At 38.0% G+C, this 25,909-nt stretch overlaps 1 protein-coding gene across 1 annotated transcript in view; it reads left to right on the top strand.

The window, feature by feature from the left end:
* The first annotated feature begins 741 nt into the window (after positions 1-741).
* The window catches only part of UBL3 (ubiquitin like 3), a 70,197-nt gene continuing 45,029 nt past the window's right edge, over positions 742-25,909 (top strand). Inside the window, exon 1 of the mRNA XM_036831392.1 lies at positions 742-1,809. Within this exon, the coding sequence (XP_036687287.1) occupies positions 1,783-1,809 (27 nt within the window). The 5' untranslated portion in view covers positions 742-1,782. The remainder of the gene's footprint in view (positions 1,810-25,909) is intronic.

Raw genomic sequence — 25,909 nt, 5'->3', positions numbered from 1 at the left:
TGAGTTAAATAGAATTTCAGGGTTAGCCTGGTAAACTGGTGAATCCTCATGTAGTTTGTAGTAGCTATTTCCTGATAGAGATTTAGCATCATACACTATCGTATCTAATACAGTTTTTGGTTCATACACTATTGCATCTAATGCAGTTTTTGGTAATTTCAATTAACTAGATTGTAGCTTTATGGCCCTGGGTCTTCAAGAAACACATGTTCCAACATTCTCCCTGCCTAACGATATCCTTACTCTTGTTGAACTTCTATGACCTTATTGGAAATCAATGCTTCTGATCTTCCAAATGTATTGTTGAGGAGAGACCTAGACGAAATCACTATACAAAATGCTTTGAGATTGCAGGATGTGGAGAGTGTGCTATCCTTAAAATGAATGATTTTGCTTGGAGGTAAACCACGTTTTAACTCTGCGTGTGTATTGTGCACGAGGGAATTTCTCTGTGCAGAATAATTTTCGCCCAATAATTCGCAGGATCACAGCACTTCTGGTAGCAGGTATCTCCTAACTCCCCTGCAGCAGCTTGGCTAAAGCGAGCTTTCCTCTCCTAGCAACTGTTGCTAGGAGGGGCGTGGCTTCGGAGTCGGGCGAGGACGCGTTAGGCGGCCCGCTCCCTCCGCACCGCCCCCCAACGGCGTAGACTACACTTCCCGTGATGCTCGAGGGTGGTCTCCGTAGTGACGCATTTGGTGTTCGCGGAGGGGGAGGGGGAGAAGGAAGGCGGGGGCGGCGGCTGTGAGGGGCGGTCGTGCTCTTCCCATGTCCCCGACTCGCGCTCCGGCAGCTGCCGCCGCCGCCGCCGCCATGTTGGCTTGAGGGGCGATGACAGGAGGCGGCTGCGGCGTCGGGTACTGAAAAGTGGAGGAGGAGGAGGAGGAGGAGGAGAGACAGAGCTCTGAGAGGAAGCGGTTCCTGGCCTGAGGAGAGGAAGGACCAGGGCTCTTCCGGGGCCCAGCCGAAGTCGGCGTCGCGGGGAGCTCGCGAGGCCGGGGAGGGGAGGGGAAGGCGGAGCCGGGGGAGGCGGAGGCGAGAGAAGAGCGCCGGGAAGCCGGAGACTATGTGCCCTGAGCCCCGCGGCTGCCCGGAGGCGCCCGCGGCCTGAGCCCCGACGGGCCGTGGGGTCTCCTGCCGGGCCGAGCGCCCCGCTTTCCCCGCTCGCCGCCCCGGCTCTCCGGCCCGGGCTTGCGCTTCGGCTGCCAACGAGTTAAATGCCCTTGAGCGCGGGTTTCCGTGGCTCGGCTGGCAACGCCGGCCGCGCGAGTTGAGCCGTTTCCCCGCGCCGTCCGCCGAGGGACGCGTCCATGTGTAGCCACATAGTTATCTGTGTACCGCGGCGCCGGGGCATTCTCCTCCTGCTTAATGAGGACTCGACTTGGGAGCAAGTGTGAATCACTGCCGGGCTGGGAAAGGAGGAAGACGATTTAACCCCCTCCCACCCCGCTCCATGTCCGTGTGTCACTCGGCTCGGTCCACCTGGCGCGGCCGGTCCTGGGGCTGCTGCTGCTGACGACGGCGACGGGGCTGCCACCCCAGGAGTTCCCTCCTGTTCTGGCCACACCGCTCCCGGCGATTGTTCCTCTTCGCTCGGAACCTCGGCCCGGCCGGCACTTTGGCTCCGAAAGAACTTATTTTAGGGGGAAGCACGTCTCGAATCAGTCAAGATCGTGAAGGTTGATTTCTGTAGCTCGAAGATTTCTCTTTTTTGTTTGTTGTTGTCTCTTTTTGATTTTTTCTTTTTCGGCGTAAACATCTGGGTATATATCAAACGGCAAGATGTCCAGTAATGTCCCGGCGGATATGGTAAGTGAAGGATAAGAGTTACGACACCCTTTGATTTAATTGTGGTTTCCAGTCTTATTTAATCAGAAAGGATACAGGCGTGGGGTGAAGGTTTGCGGGGGACTGTTGAAAAGACACGGTGCTGGGAGATCTGGAGAAGTTGGAGGGTCTGGTGTCCCTCTTGAGGAAGTACTGCTTTTAATGCGGATTTTTCTCATTTGTGTTTTCTAAATGATTAAAGACAATGGAGAAGTTGGGAACATGTAGCAAGGTAGCCTGAAGTGAAGAAAATCTCTTCCTCTTTGCTAGAAGCCTCTGAACACTTGTGTCTTTAAAGCTTCTGAAAACGTCAGTGGCAGTGGGCAGAGCTCAGGACGGGTGTCCCTGCTAGATACAGAGGTGGGCAGGGAAACGGGGATCTTGCTCGGTGGCACTGATCATTAATGCAGTAGGTACAAGCTTGATATTTCCAAAAACAGGGACGTGTCATCTCTTGGAGAGAAACTTGACCAGAATTTGCTGTGAGCTTTTTGAAACGTCTGGGTGGACAAGTATGGCAACAGAAATATTAAGACGTTTTGGAATTTTCACAAATCTAGGCTGGCTGTATTTTGGCACTTTTAATGAATATTCCAGGACTTTTAGTACCTAATATTTAGTAGTATTACATCACTGGACTTTTAAAAGCTCATAAAACACATTATTGATTGAGCCTTGATCCTGGAATGTTAAGAACCTGAAACAAAAAGTACTCTGCATAAAGGTTAAGGATACGAGACTGTTGACTAACAGGAACCATGTAGGTTTACAGTGCTGGGAGGTGGGTTTGTGTGAGTGTGAAATTACACTTTGCTGTCCTAGGGTCAAACGTAATGCAATTAACAGGAAGGTGAATAATCTTGTTTATGAAAGAATTGAAGTTAACATAGTTATGCTCACTTACATGAAGTTAACATTTGAGTGTTTGTATATTTCAGCGAAAGATCAAAATTGAACTTTCCTGGTGATTAAATTTTAAAATGACAGCTGTTTCAATAAGAGTGAACCTCATTTACAGGCTGTAAAATAAAAATTAAATGGTTCTAACTGGCATAATTTGACCTTAGTTTAAAGACATTTTGCTAGCGTTTGATTTCCCTTTTAGTGCACTATTTAAATGCAAAGGAACCACAGTGTTCTGTCTCTTGGGTGGCCACATAGCAACCTTACACCCTCCTTCCTGATTCTTAAAACTCGAACACTGTCCTTTTAGTTTTCCCTTCCCTCCTGGTGTGCACACGGGAGAATAGTCTACGGCCTGCTTAAGGATAGCTGGACTTGATTTCCTCCACCCTACTGGCGAAGTTGCCTGGAGAGGTCTCTGGACGGAGCTGGAAAATGCTCTTTCCTCTGTTGGATAATTGCTCTGTGGGCTCATCACCTCCAGCAAAGATTGGCTCTCTCTCTAAAGCCTCCATCTTATATCATCATGCGCACTGTGAGATATGATCACCCTACGTACTATTTATCTGTCACAGAAGTTGTCGTGAAATAGATTTGTGTCATTAAAACAGTGCCACAACTTTATTTAGGCCCAGTGATGAAGAAAAGCTGGAATGTGGGTAGCATCAGTCACAGATTGAGATGATTTGGGGAATACTGTTTCCAAGTCAGAGAGAAGGCTTGGAAGCTAGTGTTCGGCTCAGGGGACTGGGAAGTAGTGGCAAGGTTTTATTAATAGCTGCAGTTATAAAATACAACTATTTCTGTTTCAGACTGTATTTTAAGGCCTTGATGATTCTTTGGTGCTTTGAGATCCCTTGATTAAAGGTGATATGCAAGGGCAAAGCAGTATTATGTAATAAACATATAATGCCCTGGTGATGCTATTTCAGAGTGTATCTAAGGTACAGCTCGGATTAGATGGTTCTGAATATTTTTTATGTGTCATTTTCTAGTTGTCCAGCTTGTTGGAGGTCTTGAGGGTTTTTTCCAGCGTTAAAACCTTTTAAACCTTCATTTGCTAGTACTTACATTGCATTTTTGCTTAAGAAGTGCCTTTATTTGATATGTACCTAGAATCCTCAACGTTTTGAAATATGACATAAATACTGGTTGAAAGTTGTCGATTAAGTGCTTCATATTTGTTCAACTTCTTATTATCAGTAATTGACAATCTGCATTTACATCTGTGACTTAAAGTGAGAAGACTTTTACCACTCTTGGAGAGCATCAGCTGGTCCACTCCCACCTCTTTCCACACTCTGACATTTCCCTTGAAGTACAACTCTTAAGTGATCAGGATACACACCCTTGCAAGTACGAATACATGCATTTTTGCTAGATGCAGTAAAAATGTCAAGTTTCTCAGTAGCAACAGTTCGTATGTGCTATTTAGAAACAAATGTTACGCTGTTTCACGTGTTAATGGTGCTTGTCAGTTGTATAGGAAAATCCTGTTTAGGAGACGAGGTGGGGCAGTGAAGTTATAACCCCTGTCATGTTTTCATTGGAGATAGTTCATTCCTGAGCTATAATAATTGCTAAATCATTTGATGCTTTTGGTAAAGTCTTCTTACGGCAATTATTGTGACTCACTTTAAAATCGATTTTTTAGCATCACTTTTGTATTTCGTAAATATAACTAACATTTAAAATTTATTTTTAAACATTCAGTAAATTTTTTTGTTTACCATAAGTAGTCTCTTTCTTATAATCCAAATTGAGCAAGCCAGTCTTTTGGGGGTGGGTGGGAGTGGTACCCCCAGTGAATGGATTTGCTATATTCTTTACAAAAAATAATTTGCAGTTGATACTTTTTCAATAAACATTCTGTAAAGATGTCCTATAAATTATATAAATGTGTTTACTTAAAATGTTGGCTTTTCCTTTGCTAAGAATGATTGAGTTTGAACTAAGAGATTTACTAACATTCCAGTATAATAACTTATTTGTGAGAAAAATCTGAAAATATCTGAACAGAATATCATTATAATACATTGTGTTTAAATGATTCATTTTTTTCCCCCTCAGCGCAAATCATAGTTCATGATGGGGCAATATTCATTGTTTATAATTGTAGCATGAATTATGTTAATGACTTAGGTTTTTCTGAAAGAAAATGTTTACACTTTCTGTTAGTAATAAAGCCTAAGGCTGGGTAGATAAGCTGGTAATTTCGTTTTCTGGATTTGGAAAGTTATTAAGAAATAAATTATTGTATTTATAAAACTATTATATAAGACATTTGAACTACGATTTAGAGCTTTGGACTGAAATTATACTTTATGATATCTGTAAAATTGAAAACCCTACCTAAGAGAGACATTGACAATTAGTGTGAGAATAATGGCAAAGCAATTTTGGTTATTTGAAATGTTTTAGATGATAAAATACAGAAAAACCCTGTATCTTTTAAAACTATTAATGTAAAATTGTAGCAGATGTAACCATTTTTAGTCTGGGGTTAAAGTGAGTTAATAATAATTTGAGTTTTTTCAGTGCCTAATGAATATTTTTATTGTAATGTCATATCTGTAACATTTATGGAAGAAATATTGGAGCCCTCTAGTGGACAGGAAATTATTAAAATGAATTTCTTTTCAAACTGAAGTTTTATCACTTTTCCAAGTTAAAATGACAGATATAGAGTATGCCAGGGGAAAATGTCATGCTCGATAAAGGTCTAGAGAATAGAAAAATTTTAACTTTGAAGAAAGGGTATATTAAGATCTAATGCCCAAACAAGGCAAAAACAACAAATAACATACAAGGGAATCCCCATAAGGTTAACAGCTGATCTTTCAGCAGAAACTCTGCAAGCCAGAAGGGAGTGGCAGGACATATTTAAAGTGATGAAAGGGAAAAACCTACAACCAAGATTACTCTACCCAGCAAGGATCTCATTCAGATTCGATGGAGAAATTAAAACCTTTACAGACAAGCAAAAGCTAGGAGAATTCAGCACCACCAAACCAGCTTTACAACAAATGCTAAAGGAACTTCTCTAGGCAGGAAACACAAGAGAAGGGAAAGACCTACAATAACAAACCCAAAACAGTTAAGAAAATGGTAATAGGAACATACATATTGATAACTACCTTAAATGTAAATGGATTAAATGCTCCATCCAAAAGACATAGACTGGCTGAATGGATACAGAAGCAAGACCCGTATATATGCTGTCTATAAGAGACCCACTTCAGACCTAGGGACACCTACAGACTGAAAGTGAGGGGATGGAGAAAGATATTCCATGCAAATGGAAATCAAAAGAAAGCTGGAGTAGCAGTTCTCATATCAGACAAAATAGACTTCAGAATAAAAACTATTACAAGAGACAAAGAAGGATACTACATAATGATCAAGGAAGGGATCAATCCAAGAAGAAGATATAACAATTCTAAATATTTATGCACCCAACATAGGAGCACCTCAATACATAAGGCAAATGCTAACAGCCATAAAAGGGGAAATCGACAGTAACACAGTCATAGTAGGGGACTTTAACACCCCACTTTCACCAATGGACAGATCATCCAAAATGAAAATAAATAAGGAAACACAAGCTTTAAATGATACATTAAACAAGATGGACTTAATTGATATTTATAGCACATTCCATCCAAAGACAACAGAATACACTTTCTTCTCAAGTGCTCATGGAACATTCTCCAGGATAGATCATATCTTGGGTCACAAATCAAGCCTTGGTAAATTTAAGAAAATTGAAATCGTATCACTTATCTTTTCTGACCACAATGATATGAGACTAGATATCAATTACAGGAAAAAATCTGTAAAAAATACAAACACATGGAAGCTAAACAGTACACTACTAAATAACCACGAGATCAATGAAGAAATCAAAGAGGAAATCAAAAAATACCTAGAACAAATGACAATGAAAACACAACAACCCAAAAACCTATGGGATGCAGCAAAAGCAGTTCTAAGAGGGAAGTTTATAGCAATACAATCCTACCTCAAGAAACAAGAAACATCTCAAATAAACAACCTAACCTTATACCTAAAGCAATTAGAGAAAGAAGAACAAAAAACCCCCAAAGTTAGCAGAAGGAAAGAAATCATAAAGATCAGATCAGAAATAAATGAAAAAGAAATGAAACAGTAGCAAAAATCAATAAAACTAAAAGCTGGTTCTTTGAGAAGATAAACAAAATTGATAAACCATTAGCCAGACTCATCAAGAAAAAAAGGGAGAAGACTCAACAGAATTAGAAATGAAAAAGGAGAAGTAACAACTGACACTGCAGAAATACAAAGGATCATGAGAGATTACTACAAGCAACTATATGCCAATTAAATAGACAACCTGGAAGAAATGGGCAAATTCTTAGAAAAGCACAACTTTCTGAGACTGAACCAGGAAGAAATAGAAAATATGAACAGACCAATCACAAGCACTGAAATTGAAACTGTGATTTAAAATCTTCCAACAAACAAAAGCCCAGGACCAGATGGCTTCACAGGCGAATTCTATCAAACATTGACAGAAGAGCTAACACCTATCCTTCTCAAACTCTTCCAAAATATAGCAGAGGGAGGAACACTCCCAAACTCATTCTATGAGGCCACCATCACCCTGATACCAAAACCAGACAAAGATGTCACAAAGAAAGAAAACTACAGGCCAATATCACTGATGAACATAGATGCAAAAAATTCTCAACAAAATACTAGCAAACAGAATCCAACAGCACATTAAAAGGATCATACACCATAATCAAGTGGGGTTTATCCCTGGAATGCAAGGATTCTTCAATATATGCAAATCAATTAATGTGATAAACCATATTAACAAATTGAAGGAGAAAAACCATATGATCATCTCAATAGATGCAGAAAAAGCTTTCGACAAAATTCAACACCCATGTATGATAAAAACCCTCTAGAAAGTAGGCATAGAGGGAACTTACCTCAACATAATAAAGGCCATATATGACAAACCCACAGCCAACATCGTTCTCAATGGTGAAAAACTGAAACCATTTCCTGTAAGATCAGCAACAAGACAAGGTTACCCACTCTCACCACTGTTATTCAACATAGTTTTGGAAGTTTTATCCACAGCAATCAAGAGAAGAAAAAGAAATAAAAGGAGTCCAAATTGGAAAAGAAGTAAAGCTGTCACTGTTTGCAGATGACATGATACTATACATAGAGAATCCTAAAGATGCTACCAGAAAACTCCTAGAGCTAATCAATGAATTTGGTAAAGTAGCAGGATACAAAATTAATGCCCAGAAATCTCTTGCATTCCTATACACTAATGATGAAAAATCTGAAAGAGAAATTAAGGAAACACTCCCATTTACCATTGCAACAAAAAGAATAAAATACCTAGGAATAAACCTACCTAAGGAGACAAAAGACCTGTATGCAGAAAACTGTAAGACACTGATGAAAGAAATTAAAGATGATACAAACAGATGGAGAGCTATACCATGCTCTTGGATTGGAAGAATCAACACTGTGAAAATGACTATACTACCCAAAGCAATCTACAGATTCAGTGCAATCTCTATCAAACTACCAATGGCATTTTTCACAGAACTAGAAGAAAAATTGCACAATTTGTGTGGAAACACATATGACCCCGAATAGCCAAAGCAATCTTGAGAACGGAGCTGGAGGAATCAGGCTCCTGGACTTCAGACTATACTACAAAGCTACAGTAATCAAGACAGTATGGTACTGGCACAAAAACAGAAATCTAGATCAATGGAACAGGATAGAAAGCCCAGAGATAAACCCACGCACATATGGTCACCTTATTTTTGATAAAGGAGGCAAGAATATACAATGGAGAAAAGACAGCCTCTTCAATAAGTGCTGCTGGGAAAACTGGACAGTTACATGTAAAAGAATGAAATTAGAACACTCCCTAACACCATACACAAAAATAAGCTCCAAATGGATTAAAGATCTAAATCTAAGGCCAGACACTATAAAACTCTTAGAGGAAAACATAGGCAGAGCATTCTATGACATAAATCACAGCAAGATCCTTTTTGACCCACCTCCTAGAGAAATGGAAATAAAAAGAAAAATAAACAAATGGGATCTAATGAAACTTAAAAGCTTTTGCACAGCAAAGGAAACATAAACAAGACGAAAAGACAACCCTCAGATTGGGAGAAGATATTTGCAAATGAAGCAACTGACAAGGGATTAAACTCCAAAATTTACAAGCAGCTCATGCAGCTCAATATCAAAAAAACAAAAAACCCGATCCTAAAATGGGCAGAAGACTTAAATAGACATTTCTCCAAAGAAGATATACAGATTGCCAACGAACACGTGAAAGGATGCTCAACATCACTAATCATTGAGAAATACAAATCAAAACTACAATGAGGTGTCACCTCACACCAGTCAGAATGGCCATCATCAAAAAATCTACAAAGAATAAATGCTGGAGAGGGTGTGGAGAAAAGGGAACCCTCTTGCACTGTTGGTGGGAATGTAAATTGATAAAGACACTATGGAGAACAGTATGGAGGTTCCTTAAAAAACTAAAAATAGAGCTACCATATGACCCAGCAATCCCACTACTGGGCATATACCCTGAGAAAACCATAATTCAAAAAGAGTCATGTACCACAATATTCATTGCAGCTCTATTTACAATAGCCAGGACGTGGAAGCAACCTATGTGTCCATCGACAGATGAATGGGTAAATAAGATGTGGCATATATATACAGTGGAATATTACTCAGTAATAAAAAGAAACGAAATTGAGTTATTTGTAGTCAGGTGGATGGACCTAGAAACTGTCATACAGAGTGAAGTAAGTCAGAAAGAGAAAAACAAATACTGTATGCTAACACATATATATGGAATCTTAAAAATAAAAAAAAAGGTTCTGAAGAACCTAGGAGCAGGACAGCAATAAAGGTGCAGATGTAAAGAATGGACTTGAGGACACAGGGAGGGGGAAGGGTAAGCTGGGACGAAGTGAGAGAATGGCATGGACATATAGACACTACCAAATGTAAAATAGGTAAGTAGTGGGAAGCAGCCACATAGCACAGGGAGATCAGCTCGGTGCTTTGTGACCACCTAGAGGGGTGGGATAGGGAAGGTGGGAGGGAGACACAAGAGGGAGGAGATATGGGGATGTGTGTATGTGTATAGCTGATTCACTTTGTTGTAAAGCAGAAACTGACACACCATTGTGAAGCAATTATACTCCAATAAAGATGTTAAAAAAAAAATCCAAAAAAAAAAAAAGATGTAATGCACAGATTTTCTCTTTACTTACATCTCTTCTTAATTTTTCTTTCTCTTGCTGGAACTTCTTATTCCCAGTATAAGTTGGGAGGTTTTATGAAGCTAAAGGGTAGATAGTACCATTTATGTGTATATACCTATACACACACACACACACACACACACACACATATGTAGGTGACTTGATGAATGGCTTATTAATTAACATATCTCTTATGGAGTGTTTCTCTAAATTGTTTTACTTGAATGTGTCTTAAATTTGGTGTTCTGAATTAGGCATTTTTATTGAGAAAACAAATGACACATTATTTCCCTCTGCTTTGAATGCCTTTTCCTTTCTAGCTCTGAATCCTACTCAAGCTCATGTCCCTCTCCTGTGAAAACGGTTTTTAGTTCATTCTAGTCCACAGTGATCTTTCCTTCCTGTGAACCATTTTCTGTCTGTGTATTTCAGATTCTTACGTGATGTCTAATTTACATGAATATGTGTCTTACCTTTATTATATCTCCTGTGATTTCTAAAACAGAATAGACGTTTAAAAACTGTTGAGAGTTTTCTTGACTCCTAAAGCATTACTCTCGCTGTTACTTATGGGAAAGGTAAATATTGTCCCATACTACTACTACTTATAATAATGGTGTTAAATATGAAGTCTGTGATGTCTGCTTCTATTACTACTTGGAATATGAAAAATATATTTTTAGTGTAAGGCTTGAAGTTATTTTAAATTATCGATAAAGTACTGACGGCTCTACTTGTTTTCGTAACATGGAACAGTAAATATGATTTAGGAGACTGAAGTATATACTTCTTAAATATGCTCTTTAAGAATTCCTCTCATTCTGAGGGGGGAAAAACTGAAAGTGACTAGAATTCATGGTAACTGGAAACCCTGGGTAATAAATTTTTCTGAATCAGTAAATTTTTTGAATACATAAAGGTTGTTTTGGGGAATATCCCAATTTATTTTGGATTACTGTCCTATTTGCTTACGTGTAATATGCTACGCATAATTTACTTTCCATGACTTAGAGCCATCATTTGAATAATATTGATTCACTTCAGTGAAGTTCATTGACTCCTTCACTGTGTAATGTAGTATCATTATTCTATAAACTATAGCTGTCATACCCTCAGCATCTAATATAGATTGTGAAGCCTTATGCCCCTTCACTACTAGTAATTTACAAAGTGAGATGAGGCAAGTCAGTTGCGATGTGAGAATAAAAATATTAGAACGTCTAGTTGTTATTTTGTGCTCCAAAAAGAGGGAGGAATTGAGGTTTTGTATTAATATATGGATTGGATCTGAAAAAGCCTCCAGGCTTTTCTAGGTCCTCGTTCTCATGAGCATGGTTTGCTGGGGGAAGGTGTGGGAATTTTGTAATGTAGAGACCAACAGCAGCACCATGAGTTTCTCAAAGTTTCTGCAGCTTCTCTGTCATAGTATATTATATAGTTACTTTTAAAAACACTTTTTAAAAGAATATATGATACTTTGTATGGAAATGGGGAGCAGAGGTTCACTGTCAAAGTACTTAAAGAATTGTAGAACTCAAAGCTGAATTACACATTTTTATTTTACAAAAGATGAATATTTTAGATGCTGATCTTTTCCATGATGGCAAGAAGCTATCAACAGTATGCTACCTAGCAGATAATTTTTAGAAAACAATTAGTTGTCTCTTTAAGGCAAAATTGACATTTTTAACCAGTAAGTGAAAAAAAAATACCTGCTTTTCAGAAGAAGTGTTATGGAGAGAACATTTGAAAACATCTTTAGACTTTTCCAGTCTGTTGAAAAACCTTCATCATAGAGAATTTCAGTGGGCTTTAGACCCATTTATTAGAAACGTAAAAAGCAACATATTTTCCTTAGTTTGCAAAAATATCTGACTGACATCAGGTAAAATAAAATTGTGATAACACTGACATCAAGTAACTGACTTAACAAAAACTTGTGCATATTTAGTGATACAATAGAAAAGTGATATAATTTTGTGAAACAGTAAGTGACATAGTCTTCTATATGGATCTGTGCATTTGTGAGCTAGGTTTTTCAGTTAGGACTTAACGACTTCTCTTAAAACCAAGTTTCAGAGTACATTGAACTTTACAAAAGGGGAAAGCAAGATTTAAAAAAATAAAGAGGCGTATTCAGTAACAGTGCTCTTACTTGGTATGTTAACAGTAATAGTATTTTTAGTGATTGCAATATTAAAACAGATAATGTTTAAAATAGTTAATAATTAAAACAATATTTTAATCTTTTAATTCTGTTTTAGTATACGTTTTATAATATACATAAAATATATGGTTTATAAATGAATATATATATTGGCAGAATATGCTGAAGTATTTTATAGTTTAAAATACTTAAAAAGTTTATTAGAATAAAATGTGTTAAAAATGAGCAAATGTTGTCTAAGTGAGATTTTTAGGAGTTCTTACGGTAAAGTGCATAATCTTTATTTCATGGACTTGATCATGTCTGTCTTGGTTGCTTAGAGTTCTGTTTACTTCAGGGCTTATCTCTTTTGGCTGTTAGCTGTGTTTTGCAGAGATGTAGATTCTTGCAGGGATGAACTAGGTAGATGATTAAAAAAAATACAATTACATGTATAGCTTTATTTTGAGCTCATAAGGGAGAGATGCTAACATTTGTCGTGTACTAGCAGTTTCCCAGGCAGATGCTCGGCATTTTACAGGATAACATTTAGTTTAATCCTCTCAGTGACCCTGGATAAATAGGTTGGTATATAGAAAAAGCAGCAGCTATTGCCCACCAAGTGAAGACCACCAGGAATACATCTGTAGTGGAACGAGTCAGGTTTACTGACTTGCTGCAGCGAGGAGGAACCTGTGCTGAGCAGCCGCGTGGGCTCCTAAGAGGGTATCGGAGAGGTTCTTGCTGGGGTTTGGACTGTGCCTGATGATTCTGATGAGAGAGCGGGGGAAGTGGAGACCAGCTCTGGACTGAATGCTGCGTACACAAAGTGGAAGTGGGTTGGTAATCAGATCTTTCAGCTGTCTTTGTTTAGAGTCAGGAGAAAGGAAGGGGGCTGGAGGAGAGCGTTAGTCATTTTGGAGCTGTACAGTGGCCCTGGGAGAGTTTATTACCTGTCGGTCTTCTGTTGACCTTGTCTGTCTCTGTCTTTTAGAGGCATCACAGTGCGATTGTCAGCAGAACTGTTTTTACTTTCTCACAACCTAGGTTCAGAGAGGGTAAGGAACTTCTTTGGAATCAGGAGTAGCTAGGAAAATGCAGAGCTAGGGTAGGAATTTGGGTCTCACGGCAATAGTGATAAACACACCAAGCCCTTTCCCCCTACCATACCTGAGCAGACAGTGCTAAATCCCTTAGGCACTCCTTCCTAAGCAAAATACCTCAGATTCCTTCCCAAAACCCTCCCAAAACCTTGTTCCAGGTGTCTTTGCAAAATACTATGTAACCTCTGCGTTGGAATGATTTTAATGCAGGTGGATTTTCTTATTAGTTGCTAAAATTAAAGGGAGTTTTCTTTAAACTTGTTGGAACTTTGAGTCCTCTTGTATTTATATTATACAATAGAACTTTTTCCTATAAACTTACCACTTTGAATGCAGACTATTATTGCTTTATATATATATGTATATATATATATATATATATATATATATATATATATATATATATACATATATATATATACATAAAACACATAGATTGATTTAGTGCTTTCAGGGTATTTTGTTTTTGTCTTCATACTAGTATTAACTGCTTATGTATGATGCAGATCTCTGTTGATAGATTCAAATCTAGTAGCATTTTTTAATGGTCTAAATAAAATATATACTTGGGCAATTTTCTTTGACTAGATTTTGAGAAGAAAATGTTCTTTCTGCTGAAGAAAATTGTCTTAAGTTAGGCATTATATCTTTTGTTTATGAACATAAATTAAGATGGCAATTCATTATGTCCAGACAAAATGTTCTCTCATGATATATGTTTAGTTTTCTTCACTTTCATATAAAATTAGTGTTTTTGCCTTAGAAATACTCCTGCTTTTGTATCCTGCTTTTTTCATTTAGTCATATATCATTAACAGTTATCCATACAAATAAGTTATAGAACCATATTATAATTTTGAACTGATTCTGATAAATATACATAAATTGTTTAGCTATTCCATATTCATATAGCATTTAAAAGCTATTATAAACAGTGTCGTAATACATACCTTAGAGTATATCTCTGTGCCTTGTCTGATTATTTTCTTAGGATAAAATTCTTGAATGTAGTTGCTGTGTGTTTAGATATGTGTTTAAAATTGGGGGGATGGGGGAGGGATACACATTTACTGATTTTAAAGCATCCTTGAATTTCTGGATAAACCTAACTTTTTCACTATGCATTATCTTCTTAATATGCTAGAATATATTTCATTTACATTGCATTTTTGTTCATGAAAAGGATTGACGAGTAATTTTTAATTTCTTGTAAAGTCTTTGACACTTTTAGGTATCAAGGTTATGCTGACTTCATAAAGTGACCTGGGAAATGTTTTTTATTCTCTGAGTTTGTGAAAATTGATTTTATTGCATCCATAAATGTTTGGAAGAATTCACTGGTGAAGCCATTTGGAGTTTTCTTGTGGGGATTATTGATTCTGTTTCTTCAATTCATGTAGGACTATTCACGTTTTCTATTACTTCTTTGTCAATTTTGACAAGTTTTGCTTTTAAGGCATTTGTCTATTTTATCTAAATTTTCCAATGTGGCGTACATTTTTTATAATATCCTTTCAGTATCTTTTTAATGTTTGTAGTATCTGTAATATGTGCTTTTAAAATCTGATTGTTGGTAATTTGTGCTTCTTCTTGATCACCATTGATTTTCAAAGAGCCAATTTTCAGATTTAAAAAGTTCTTTATTTTCTGTTAGGTTCTGCTTTTACTTTTATTTCTTTCCTTCTATTTCTTAAAAAAATTAATTTGCTGTTCTTTTTAAGGTTTCTTGAGATGGATACTCAAATCAGTAGTGATCAGTCTTCTTTTTTTAATGTATGTGTTTAAGTCTATGAAATTTCCCTATAAATGCAACTTTAGCTGGATCTCACAAGTCTGATATATCATATTTTTATTACTCAATTAGAATTGTTTTAAATTTTCCATTGTAGTTTCTTTGATCCATGGGTTATTTAGAAGTATATTGCATAATGTCTAAGCATTTGGGGATTTTCTAGCTATATTCTTATTGTTGATATCTAGTTTAATACTACTGTGGTCTAGGATCATTCTTTCTCTGATTTCAGTTGTTGGTAATTTGTTGACACTTGTTTTCTGGTCAGTTTTAGAAAATTAAGTGTGGTGTGATTAATATCATGTAAGTGAAGTTTATTAATCATGTTCAAATCGACTGTATCACTACCAACTTCTTTGTCTTTTTTATCACTTCATTGAGAGAAATGTGTTAAAATCTCCAACTGTGTGAGGATTCATCTATATGTCTTTTTAGTTCTCTCAAATTTTTGCCTTATATATTTTGAGGCTAAGTTCTTGGTTGCAAATAAATTTACAAATAAATTTGTTGTATCTTCCTGTTGGATTGATCCTTTTATCATTATCTGTAGTAATAATTTTTGCCTTAACGTCTATTTTTTTGGATATTATATAGTACCTTTTTTTTTTTAACTTCTCTTTCCAGCTATTTCTTTAAAACCTTTCTTTGTCCTTATAGCTTAAGATGAATCTCTTTACGCATCATAGTTTTTTGGGTTTTTTTTATTGGAGTATAATTGCTTTACAATGTTGTGTTAGTTTCTGCTGTGCAATGAAGTGAATCAGCTATATGTATACCTATATCCCCTCCCTCTTGGACCTCCCTCCCACCCCCACCCATCCCATCCATCTAGGTCATCACAGAGCACTGAGCTGAGTTTCCTGTGCTTTATAGCGTGTTCCCACTAGCTACTTATTTTACGCATGGTAGTGTATATATGTCATTCCTAATCTCCCAGTTCGTCCCACCTTTCCCTTTCCCCACTGTGTCCACGTGTCCGTTCTCTATGTCTTTTTTCTCTGTTCCTACCCTGCAAATAGGTTCATATGTACCATTTTTCTAGATTCCACATATACGATACTTGTTTTTCTCTTTCTGGCTCACTTCACTCTGTATGACAGACTCTAGGTCCATTCACATCTCTACAGATGACCCAATTTCGTTCCTTTTTATGGCTGAGTAATATTCCATTGTATATACGTACCACATCTTCTTTATCCATTCATCTGTCATTGGACATTTAGGTTGTTCCATGTCCTGGCTATTGTAAATAGTGCTGCAATGAACATTGGGGTACATGTGTCCTTTTGAATTATGGTTTTCTCAGGGTATATGCCCAGTAGTGGGATTGCTGGGTCATATGGTAGTTCCATTTTTAGTTTTTTGAGGAACCTCCATACTGTTTTCCACAGTTGCTGCACCAACTTCCATTCCCACCAACAGTGTAGGAGGGTTCCCTTTTCTCCACACCCTCTTCATAAGCTGGGATTCTTTCTTTTTTTTTAAATAAGTTTATTTATTTATTTTTGGCTGCTTTGGGTCTTTGTTGCTATGCGTGGGCTTTCTCTAGTTGCGGTGAGTGGGGGCTACTCTTCATTGCGGTACGTGGGCTTCTCATTGCGGTGGCTTCTCTTGTTGCAGAGCATGGGCTCTAGGCATGTGGGCTTCAGTAGTTGTGGCACATGGGCTCAGTAGTTGCAGTGCATAGGCTCTAGAGCGCAGGCTCAGTAGTTGTGGCGCACGGGCTTAGTTGCTCTGAGCCATGTGGGATCTTCCTGGAGCAGGGATCGAACCCGTGTCCCCTGCATTGGCAGGTAGATTCTCAACCACTGCGCCACCAGGGAAGCCCTAATTCTTTCCTTTCTTTCTTGGACTATGAATTCATGTATGTTAGGTCATTTCACAGTTTTCATACTATTTTTACCCCCTCTGTGTATCTGGATATTTTTGCTGAACTATCTTCAAGTTTACTTATCATATCTTCTCTGTCCAATATCCAGTTATACCCAATTATTGAGTTCTTAATTTCAGTTTTTGTATTTTCAGTCCAAAACCTTATACAGATTCAAGTTCTCACAGTGTTTTACCTATTTTCTTGAGTATATAAACATTGTTGTAATGTTTCTGTCTGATAACTCTAATACCTGCATCGCCCATGAGCTTATTTCTGTTGTCTGGCTTTTGATCATTTGATCCTTTTTTCCAGTATGCCTGGTAATGTTTTATTAACGTTGTGATGAAAAATTATAGAGGATCTGAATGATGTTATCTTTCTTCAGATAGAAAAATAGTATTTCTTAAAAAATTTTTTAATTTATTTTATTTTTTTGGCTGCACCGCGTGGCACGCAGGATCTTAGTTCCCCGTCCAGGGATCGAACTGTGCCCCCTGCAGTGGAAGTGTGGAGTCTTAACCACTGGAGCGCCAGGGAAGTCCCAGAAAAATGTTATTAATATTCGCTGGCAGGCAGTTAGGACAACATTGATCACTTTGATTCATCAATGATTGATAAGACATAAGCCTGAGTTCAGGGTAATCAAGAAATTCAAATAGCCTCTTAGCACATAGCTCTTTTGAGGTCTCATTTAAAAGTTTGAAGTATTTACCAAGATGCCTCTTCCTTGGCAAGCCCTGAATTTTAAGTATTGTGAGGCTGATGAAAGTTCTGCTTAGCTTTTAGCCTCTTTGCAACATCTTTTTGAGGAGTTTTCCTGCATTTCAGTCCATGTTCAGCACATTCCTAGAGGGCAAAAATTGAGCAGAATGATGGGCTCGTTCTTTGCGGTTCCTTTTTATCTGGGATCCTCAATTCCTGGCTGCCTTGGTGTAGTACAGAATTCCGATTTTTGCCTTCCCAGCCCAGTGGGACTGATATAAGCTCCGAGATGCTGCTTTCTGCTTGGCCTGTATACCCTGTAGTGGTAATTGGCAAATACCTCAAGGGGAAAACAGGGACCTTCTATGTGTCTCCCTTCTCAAGGCTACTGACGTCCTGGCTCTCTTGGTTCACTCTGTGCCTTTAGATAGCTCAGTTTGTTTGTTTGGTTATTTTATGTCACTTTTGTAGTTGTTTCAGTGGGAAATTTGGTCTGATATTGCTCTTCCCTCACAGCTGGACCTAACTGTCCTTTCTGTTTGTGCTTTAGTGTCCCCTCCCTCCCTCCCTCTATTTTGGCTAGAGGATCACCAGGTTTTTTTCCTCTCTCTCTTCTGTCCTAATAGTAGCTATGAATAGCTAAAATTAATTAAATTCTTAACTGTGTTACTTACCATGGCACCATCAGCCAAGCATTTGCTTAAGTCAGACATCTAGGAGTCATCTTTGATTTCTTCCTTTCCCTCATCCCCCAAATTCAATCCATTTCAAACTGTATCTGGAATCCATCAACTCCTCTTCATCTCCTTGCTACCACCATATTGCAAGTACCATCGCTGTCTCCTGGACTATGGCATTAGTCTTGGAACTAATTATTCTACCTCTTTTCACATTCCCCTGTAATACACTTTCCAAAAATAGCTCTAGTGATTTTTATGAGATGTAAATTGGATCATCTTTCCCTCTGAAAAAAACCAGAAAACTTCAGCAGCTTTCCACTGAAGAATAAAGTCCCATAGAATAAAGTCACAAATTCTTACAGTGGCCCTTCAGAGTCCTGCATCATCTGGCTCTTGCCTGTCTCTATGATCTTACCTCCTTTGGCTTCCTGTGCTTCAGTTACGCTGCATCCTCTCAGCTCCTCAGAGGCCACAAGCTCTTTCCCACACTCGGGCTGAGTCTTTGTATGTATCAGTCCCTTTGCCTGACATCCTTGTCAGTGTACTTTTGTGCCCTACGTGTATGGGTAGTGACTTCTTAGCTTGCCTGTCCTCAGAGGTACTTTTCCTGCCCACATCTAAGGTTGAATTCTCTCACTCCCTTGGTTTCTGACTCAGGACCCCATAGGCTTCCTCTGTGGCACTTATCACACTTGGTAATTCGTTTGTTTGTCTTTAGATTTATTTTAGTTGTCCTAGATTCTATGAGGATAGGTATATCTGTTTCATTGGCCACTGTAGCCAGTAAGTATGATGGCTTCTGTATCCTTTATAAATATTTGTGGGTTAAAGGAGTAAATTACATTATAGACACTGTGCCAAGTTAATTACTTGAAACAGATTTAATCCAACAAAAACTCTCAGAACAAGCTTATCAGGTAGGTAGGTGCTAGTATTAGCTGCATTTTATTGATGAGGAAAGTGAGACTTAATGATATTTGGTCTTTTTCCCGAAGCCAGCCAGCTAGGTGGGCCTTTTTGTATTCTTGGATATTTTTGCATTTCTAACTTTTGACCATTCTTTACCTTTTTAATGTCATATCCTTTTCATTATATCTTAAAGCTAATGACTGTGCTTATACTGACATTCTGGTATTTCAACTTTAGCTTCTTGCGTTTGCTTAATGTTTTAAAATAGCCAAAATTTTAGAAAGGAAATTAGAAATTTGTAATGGAAGTTGAAAAGGTATTAATAGGATTTAAATACTTGAAGTGGTGGATTTGCAGTGTGGCTGTCAAGTATTGTGAGTGATTTTTCAAGCTATAAAATCTCTCTCATTACTTTGTGAGTAAACAGAAAGCCTATGTTACAATTAATTGCATATATTTGAATATAGTATATATGAAACACATATTTGAAGAAAACATGCTTGAGCCTTTTGTACTTAAAGGACGGTTATACAGATTTTTACTTTTAGCATTCAATATAATCAATATAATTTCCAAGTTAGATATCAGTTTACTTCCATACGCATCAGTGTACACGTAGTAATCCTGCTATTTTTATTTCCTCGCATCATCCAGTCACTCAGCAGGTATTTGTTGAGCAGGTGCTATGTGCCAGGCACTGTTTTAGGCTCCGGTGCACAGTGGTGAATGAAGCAGGCAAATTTCCTCCCCTAGTGGAGCTGACATTTAAGTAGTAGCGAGACAGACATTAAACACAATAAATAAGTAAAATATATAGCATAATAGATGTTGGTATTTTTCTCCAGAGAAAAATAAAGCAGGAGAGGGGGTTGGAGAGTGCTGAGAGAGAATCTCTGTGCTGTTCAGTTTTAAATCATGCCATCAGGGGAGAACTCACTAAGATGTCGACATCTGCACAAGGGTCTGAAGGAGCTACAGCCATCCAGGTATCTTGGGGAATCACATTCCAGGCAGAAGGAATATGGCCTCATTTGATTTCTTTGTTCCTTTTCAGTTTCTCTCACTGCCAGTCCTTCCCTTAAATTTTTGTGTTTCTCATGGTTTTCGTTTTCTGCCCTTCTCTGTCATCTAAGTGATCAGTATCTTCCTCACTAACTTGTGCAACAAACATTTATCAGATGCCAGTGTACCAGATCCATCCTGTCAATAGTCAGAGCTAACCAGTTTTCTCTAATGTCTCTCGAATGAATTTCCTGTTCTTTATCTCCACTACCTTCAACCAGGTCTTCATCCATCCTCTTTATCTACTGCTATTTATCTGCCTTTCACCCTTTTCCCAGGTTTGTCTTTTGAAAACACAGATCTCATCATTTAACTGTTCTTCTTAATAATGCTTGGTTATCACTTACAGGCCAGGCTCCTTGGGTGGTGGCATTAAGGCTCTTAGCAGTTGGGTTTCGATCCAGCCTCATCTCCTGCTGTTGCCCCCTGTGTGTGCCCTGTGTTTGGGTTGTAATGAAGCAATCCTCTGCTTGCCCACAGATCTTTCAGTTAACATTTATGCTTCTCTCTTTCATCCTTGCTTAGCCTGCCCTTTCTGCTTAGGAGCACGTCTCCCCTCCCTTCTTGCTTCATTTCCACTGGAGACTTGTTCTCGATTGCAGTGTTAATTCCTTGGTAATGCCTTAATTACTTGGTCAAGGACTTCATCATTATAAGTATAGCACATGCTAGGAGCTCCAAACCAAAGGGACAGTTGAGGCAAAGCTGTTTCCTGGGAGGCACCGAGGGAAAAAAGCCAGAGTAGCAGGACGGTTTTTTCCTTCAAGGGTTGCCAGCAGTGTGAAGCACCAAGTCCAGAGGGACAAAGCTAATGTAAATCCTGTTTAGGTTTCAGCATCTTGGTTCCAATGAGCCCAGGATTGCTAGGTAGTGATCAGTCTCAGCATTATTTGCTGTACCATCATAACACCAGGTGAATAAGGCCCGGTCCACAGAGAACCTAGATAAAAGGATTGGAATTCCAGCTAATTGGTCTGGAGTTCAGAGCTGAGCCTCTTAATCAATTACTCTCATAAATGTTATTACCTCTATTCTAACACTTGTAGATATTTTTTATTTGTTTCATCCACTAGACAGACTATGTGCTCCTTGAGGGCAGAGAGAGGCCTTATCTTACTCATCTTTCTATACTTCTGTGCCTAGCACTGTGCCTATTGTATAGGGAATACTCAATGAATGTTGAATGAGCACTGCAGCTTTGTCCAATAGAACTTTCTGCAGTGATCGAAGTATTCTTTATGCTGTCCAGTAAGGTAGCCATTAGCTACATGTGGCCATTGAGCACTTGCAAAGTGGTGTGTGACTGAGGAATGGAATTTTAAATTTTATTTAATTAATTTAAATGTAGTTACATGTGGCTAATGGTTACTATATTGGACAGTGCAGTTATATAGTTTACATAATTATTTCTCTCACTGGACTAAAGAGATCTCTGACAGTTTTTTCTTTGGCTTGTATTTCAAATGGTCCCAAATTGCTAAGCTTTTGCTTTTACTTTTTGTGATTTTTGTTCTCTCAGTGTCAGCATTCATTTTTTGCTACTGTCATTGTGTATACTGTCATCAGCCTTTCTTTTAACTTTCTGGGTTTTAGTTTACATGACATAGAAAGACATACAATCAAGCTAATGGAATTCTTTTAGAAAGAGCAAATAGTATAGGTACCTGGGAGTCACCTTTGACCTCTCCTTAAGTAAGAGGAATAGCCCTCTTACTTAAGAATGTGAGCCTTCTTTAGTGAGGGCTATTCCACATTCTTACTGGAATAGCCATCACGAAAGAAGAGAGGGCTAAAAATAGAAATTAGTGTGCATTAAATTGAAGAAAAATACCGATATGAGGTTACGTGAATTCACTAAGAGATGGGGAACAGCCCAAACGTACAATGCCTCTAGAGATAGGAGAATTTTTAAAATGGGAAAAGGAACAGAGTTATGGGAAAAATAAACTTTTTTTAAAAGTTTGATGCTCATGAAAGCTATGCAAGGAGAAAACCCAAGGAGGAGTAGGGTTGGACAACAGCAGAGATTGCAGGAGGATTGGATGAGGACCAACTAAAGTCCATTTTGTGTAATTTGGTGAAGGTTGTGTGGATCTTAATTCATTGTCAAGTATTTTAATGTGGACAAAACAGTGCTTTTGTTATAATTCACAGAGTTTTCTTCCATATTGAAGTGCTAGACATAGAAGAATTCAACATGTCCACTTTTTTTGAAGTCATTACTATTTTTCAGTTCTTGTGTCCATATCTACCTTTTCTCAGCCCTTTCTGTTTTTCAAAGTATTTTGCTTTGCTATTATATATAATCTGGATAAGCATTAATAATACTTGTTTTTTGCTCTGAAATTGATCCTTTTTAATCCTGCACAGGGATACTCTTCATTACCTAGTAGTAGGGTTGTTGGTTCAGTAGCAACCGTTCCATTCATGCTTTGATGTTTCTTGTTTAATTCTTCATACCCAGAGAAAGACAGGTTTACTAAAAAATTGAGACATCTCGCCTCTCAGAGGTACTGTCAGACTCCCAGCTGGCATAGGAATCAAGCAAACAGCTCTTTCATTTCCCAGAGTGCTGTCTGCCTTACTCCTTTGGGACTTAGGACAGGCAGCCAAGAAAAATAAGAAACTGGGAAAACATTTTCCATAAATATCATTATTCTGAAGTAGAGGTGGGTTCACTCTTAGGTTGTTTATAGTGCAGAGTGCAGATGTAAGCTTATTATTGTATTTTTATTTTCAAATTATGCCAACACATGAGTCATATCTGAAATCTCATTTCTCAAGTAGAACCACTAGCTATATAGCTGAAGTCTTCCTGGACTAGTTCAAGTGGCCATCTCAGTTGGACAAAAGGGAGGGCAGTCTACCCTGAAATTGTAAAGCCCTTTCTTGTTTCCCAGATGACTTGAGTAACTTAGTAATTGATAGTTACCTGAGACATAACACCAAAGATAATCAAAAGTACAGAAGGGAGATGTCCCAGAATAGGTACATCAGGTAGTACAAAGGCAGGAACAGTAGTACCCACTTCTACTCTTATCTATTTGAAAACATAGTCGGTACCTGTGTGGTCATATAGTATTAATTTTAGCTAAGGCGTAACTTTTTTTTAAGATAAACTTCTTAGAAAGGTAATCATAATTGTGCATTATCAAGTAGGTTAGTGTGATTGCCACTTAGCAATCAATGAAATATAACTTATCTTCCACAGTAAGATGAATGACATTTATCCTTTCTGTGATGTCTCCATGTACTTGACCAGTGTTTTCTAAAAGCAGGTGTTTATCTAGCTTGTCTTATTTGTCCTTTCTTGGCCGTAATCTATTTATTTTATGTATTTAGTTTTAAAAATGTAAACTTCATTGTTTTGTTTGTTATTGTTTTATTCTAATTCTGTAACTGATTAGAAAGCAATAGGATTATTGAAAAACCTGTAAAACATTTTAAAGAAAACAATACTGTTTATAAAATTCTTCTACTTAGTATAAATGCTGTTAATGTTTTTGCTCTCTACCCTCTAGACTTTTTCTGTGTGTGGTATATGTAAATGTGTGTATGTATACAGTTGATGATTCACTTTGAAATGTTCTGATTTGGGGAGGTCTTAAAGATCAAATTTAGCTATGTGTAGTCTTACACATTCGCTCATAAGGTTACGTTTACTCTTAAGAAACCTTTAAGTCTTCGGTTTTTCCAAAGAATAAAATAGCTTTATATTTTAATGGGTACCATTTTTGCTGTATATTTATATTTTAAAAAATTATTTTATTGAAGTATAGTTGATTTACAATGCTGTGTTGGTTTCTGGTGTACAGCACAGTGATTCAGTTGTACAAATATATGTATTCTTTTTCATATCCTTTTCCACGATGGTTTATCACAGGATATTGAATATAGTTCCCTGTGCTGTACTGTAGGACCTTGTTGTTTATCCATTCTCTATATAATAGTTTGCATCTGCTAATCCCAACCTCCCACTCCATCCCTCCCCCAACCCCCTCCTCACCCCCCACCGGCAACCACAGGTCTATTCTCTATGTCTGTGAGTCTGTTTCTGTTTCATAGATAAGTTCATTTGAGTCGTATTTTAGATTCCACATATAAGTGATACCATATGGTATTTGTCTTTCTCTTTCTGACTTACTTCACTTAGTATGATAATCTCTAGGTTCATCCATGTTGCTGCAGATGGTATCATTTCATTCTTTTCTATGGCTGAGTAGTGTTCTGGTGTGTGTGTGTGTGTGTGTGTGTGTGTGTGTACATACATACACACATACATTACATCACATCTTCTTTATCCATTCATCTGTTGATGGACATTTAGGTTGTTTCCATGTCTTGGCTTGTAAATAGTGCTGCTATGAACACAGCGGTGTACATTTTTGCTTTTTATTTTTTTATAAATTTGTTTATTTATTTATTTTTGGCTGCGTTGGGTCTTCGTTGCTGCACGCTGGGTTTTCTCTAGTTGCGGCGAGCGGGGTCTACTCTTTGTTGTGGTGCGCGGGCTTCTCATTGCGGTGGCCTCTCGTTGCGGAGCACGGGCTCTAGGTGCACAGGCTTCAGTAGTTGTGCAGAGCGGGCTCTAGAGCTCAGGCTCAGTGGCGCACGAGCTTAGTTGCTCCGCGGCATGTGGGATCTTCCCCGATCAGGGCTCGAACCCGTGTCCCCTGCATTGGCAGGCGGATTCTTAACCACTGAGCCACCAGGGGAGTCCCCATCTTTGCGTTTTAAAATGCAGTCTTGTTTCTGGGGACTCTGTGGAGTCTAATATGGAGTGCCAGTGACTAGAAATATTTTGCTAATTTTATTTGGTAGCTCCCCTAAAGTCAAAGCAAAACAAAAACTCACCTAAATCGGAGTACTTTATCTCAGTAGAATCAAAGAAGGAGGAGTTTGAGTTTATTTATATTTGAGTTTTGCAAGAATGCTTAAAGGCTTTCTGATCTTACAAAAGGACTCAACCTTTTTTTTTTTTGAGCTTTTCCCTTCTCCAATTAGTACTTTGCTTTATCCTGTTTCTAGGTTTGGAAATACATATATGATATAAACATAACGTCTATATACATGTTTATGGTACGCAAGATTTTTTAAAAGAATCTTATACTTTAAATTCTATTTATAGTTTATTTACTCTCCAGTCCACCTGTCAAAAGTAAATAAAATAAAAACAAGTCTCTGAGTGTATGATTTACAAAATTTATACGTTCTGTTTACTCTTTAGAAATCACATTTGTGTAAAGGTCATTGACTTACTGAGTTCGGTCTCTGCCAGTTCATAAGCTACTTTGTCTGCCAGATATATTCAACCAACGCAGCATATTACAGTGATGCTATTGTTAATTATATCAAAATTAAGAACATCAACACTATTTCTCAACAGTCCTGAGTGAGATCAGATTTCTAGATCTTCTAATTTAAGTAATTTAACAAAGGACTTTAGAAGACCAGTTGCAATCACCTGGCAACTATTTATAAAACACTCTTAATTTCATCTGAATTCCTTGAGAGCCACTGTTGATGATTCTATTTTGGGGATTTTTACGTGCAATCAGAAAATTCAGAATATGTATTTCTTACAAAGTCAGTACAC

Source organism: Balaenoptera musculus, chromosome 18, assembly GCF_009873245.2.
Source record: "Balaenoptera musculus isolate JJ_BM4_2016_0621 chromosome 18, mBalMus1.pri.v3, whole genome shotgun sequence".
NCBI lineage: Eukaryota > Metazoa > Chordata > Mammalia > Artiodactyla > Balaenopteridae > Balaenoptera > Balaenoptera musculus.
Note: the sequence above shows the minus strand (reverse complement) of the source record. Positions and strands in the feature narration are given on the sequence as shown.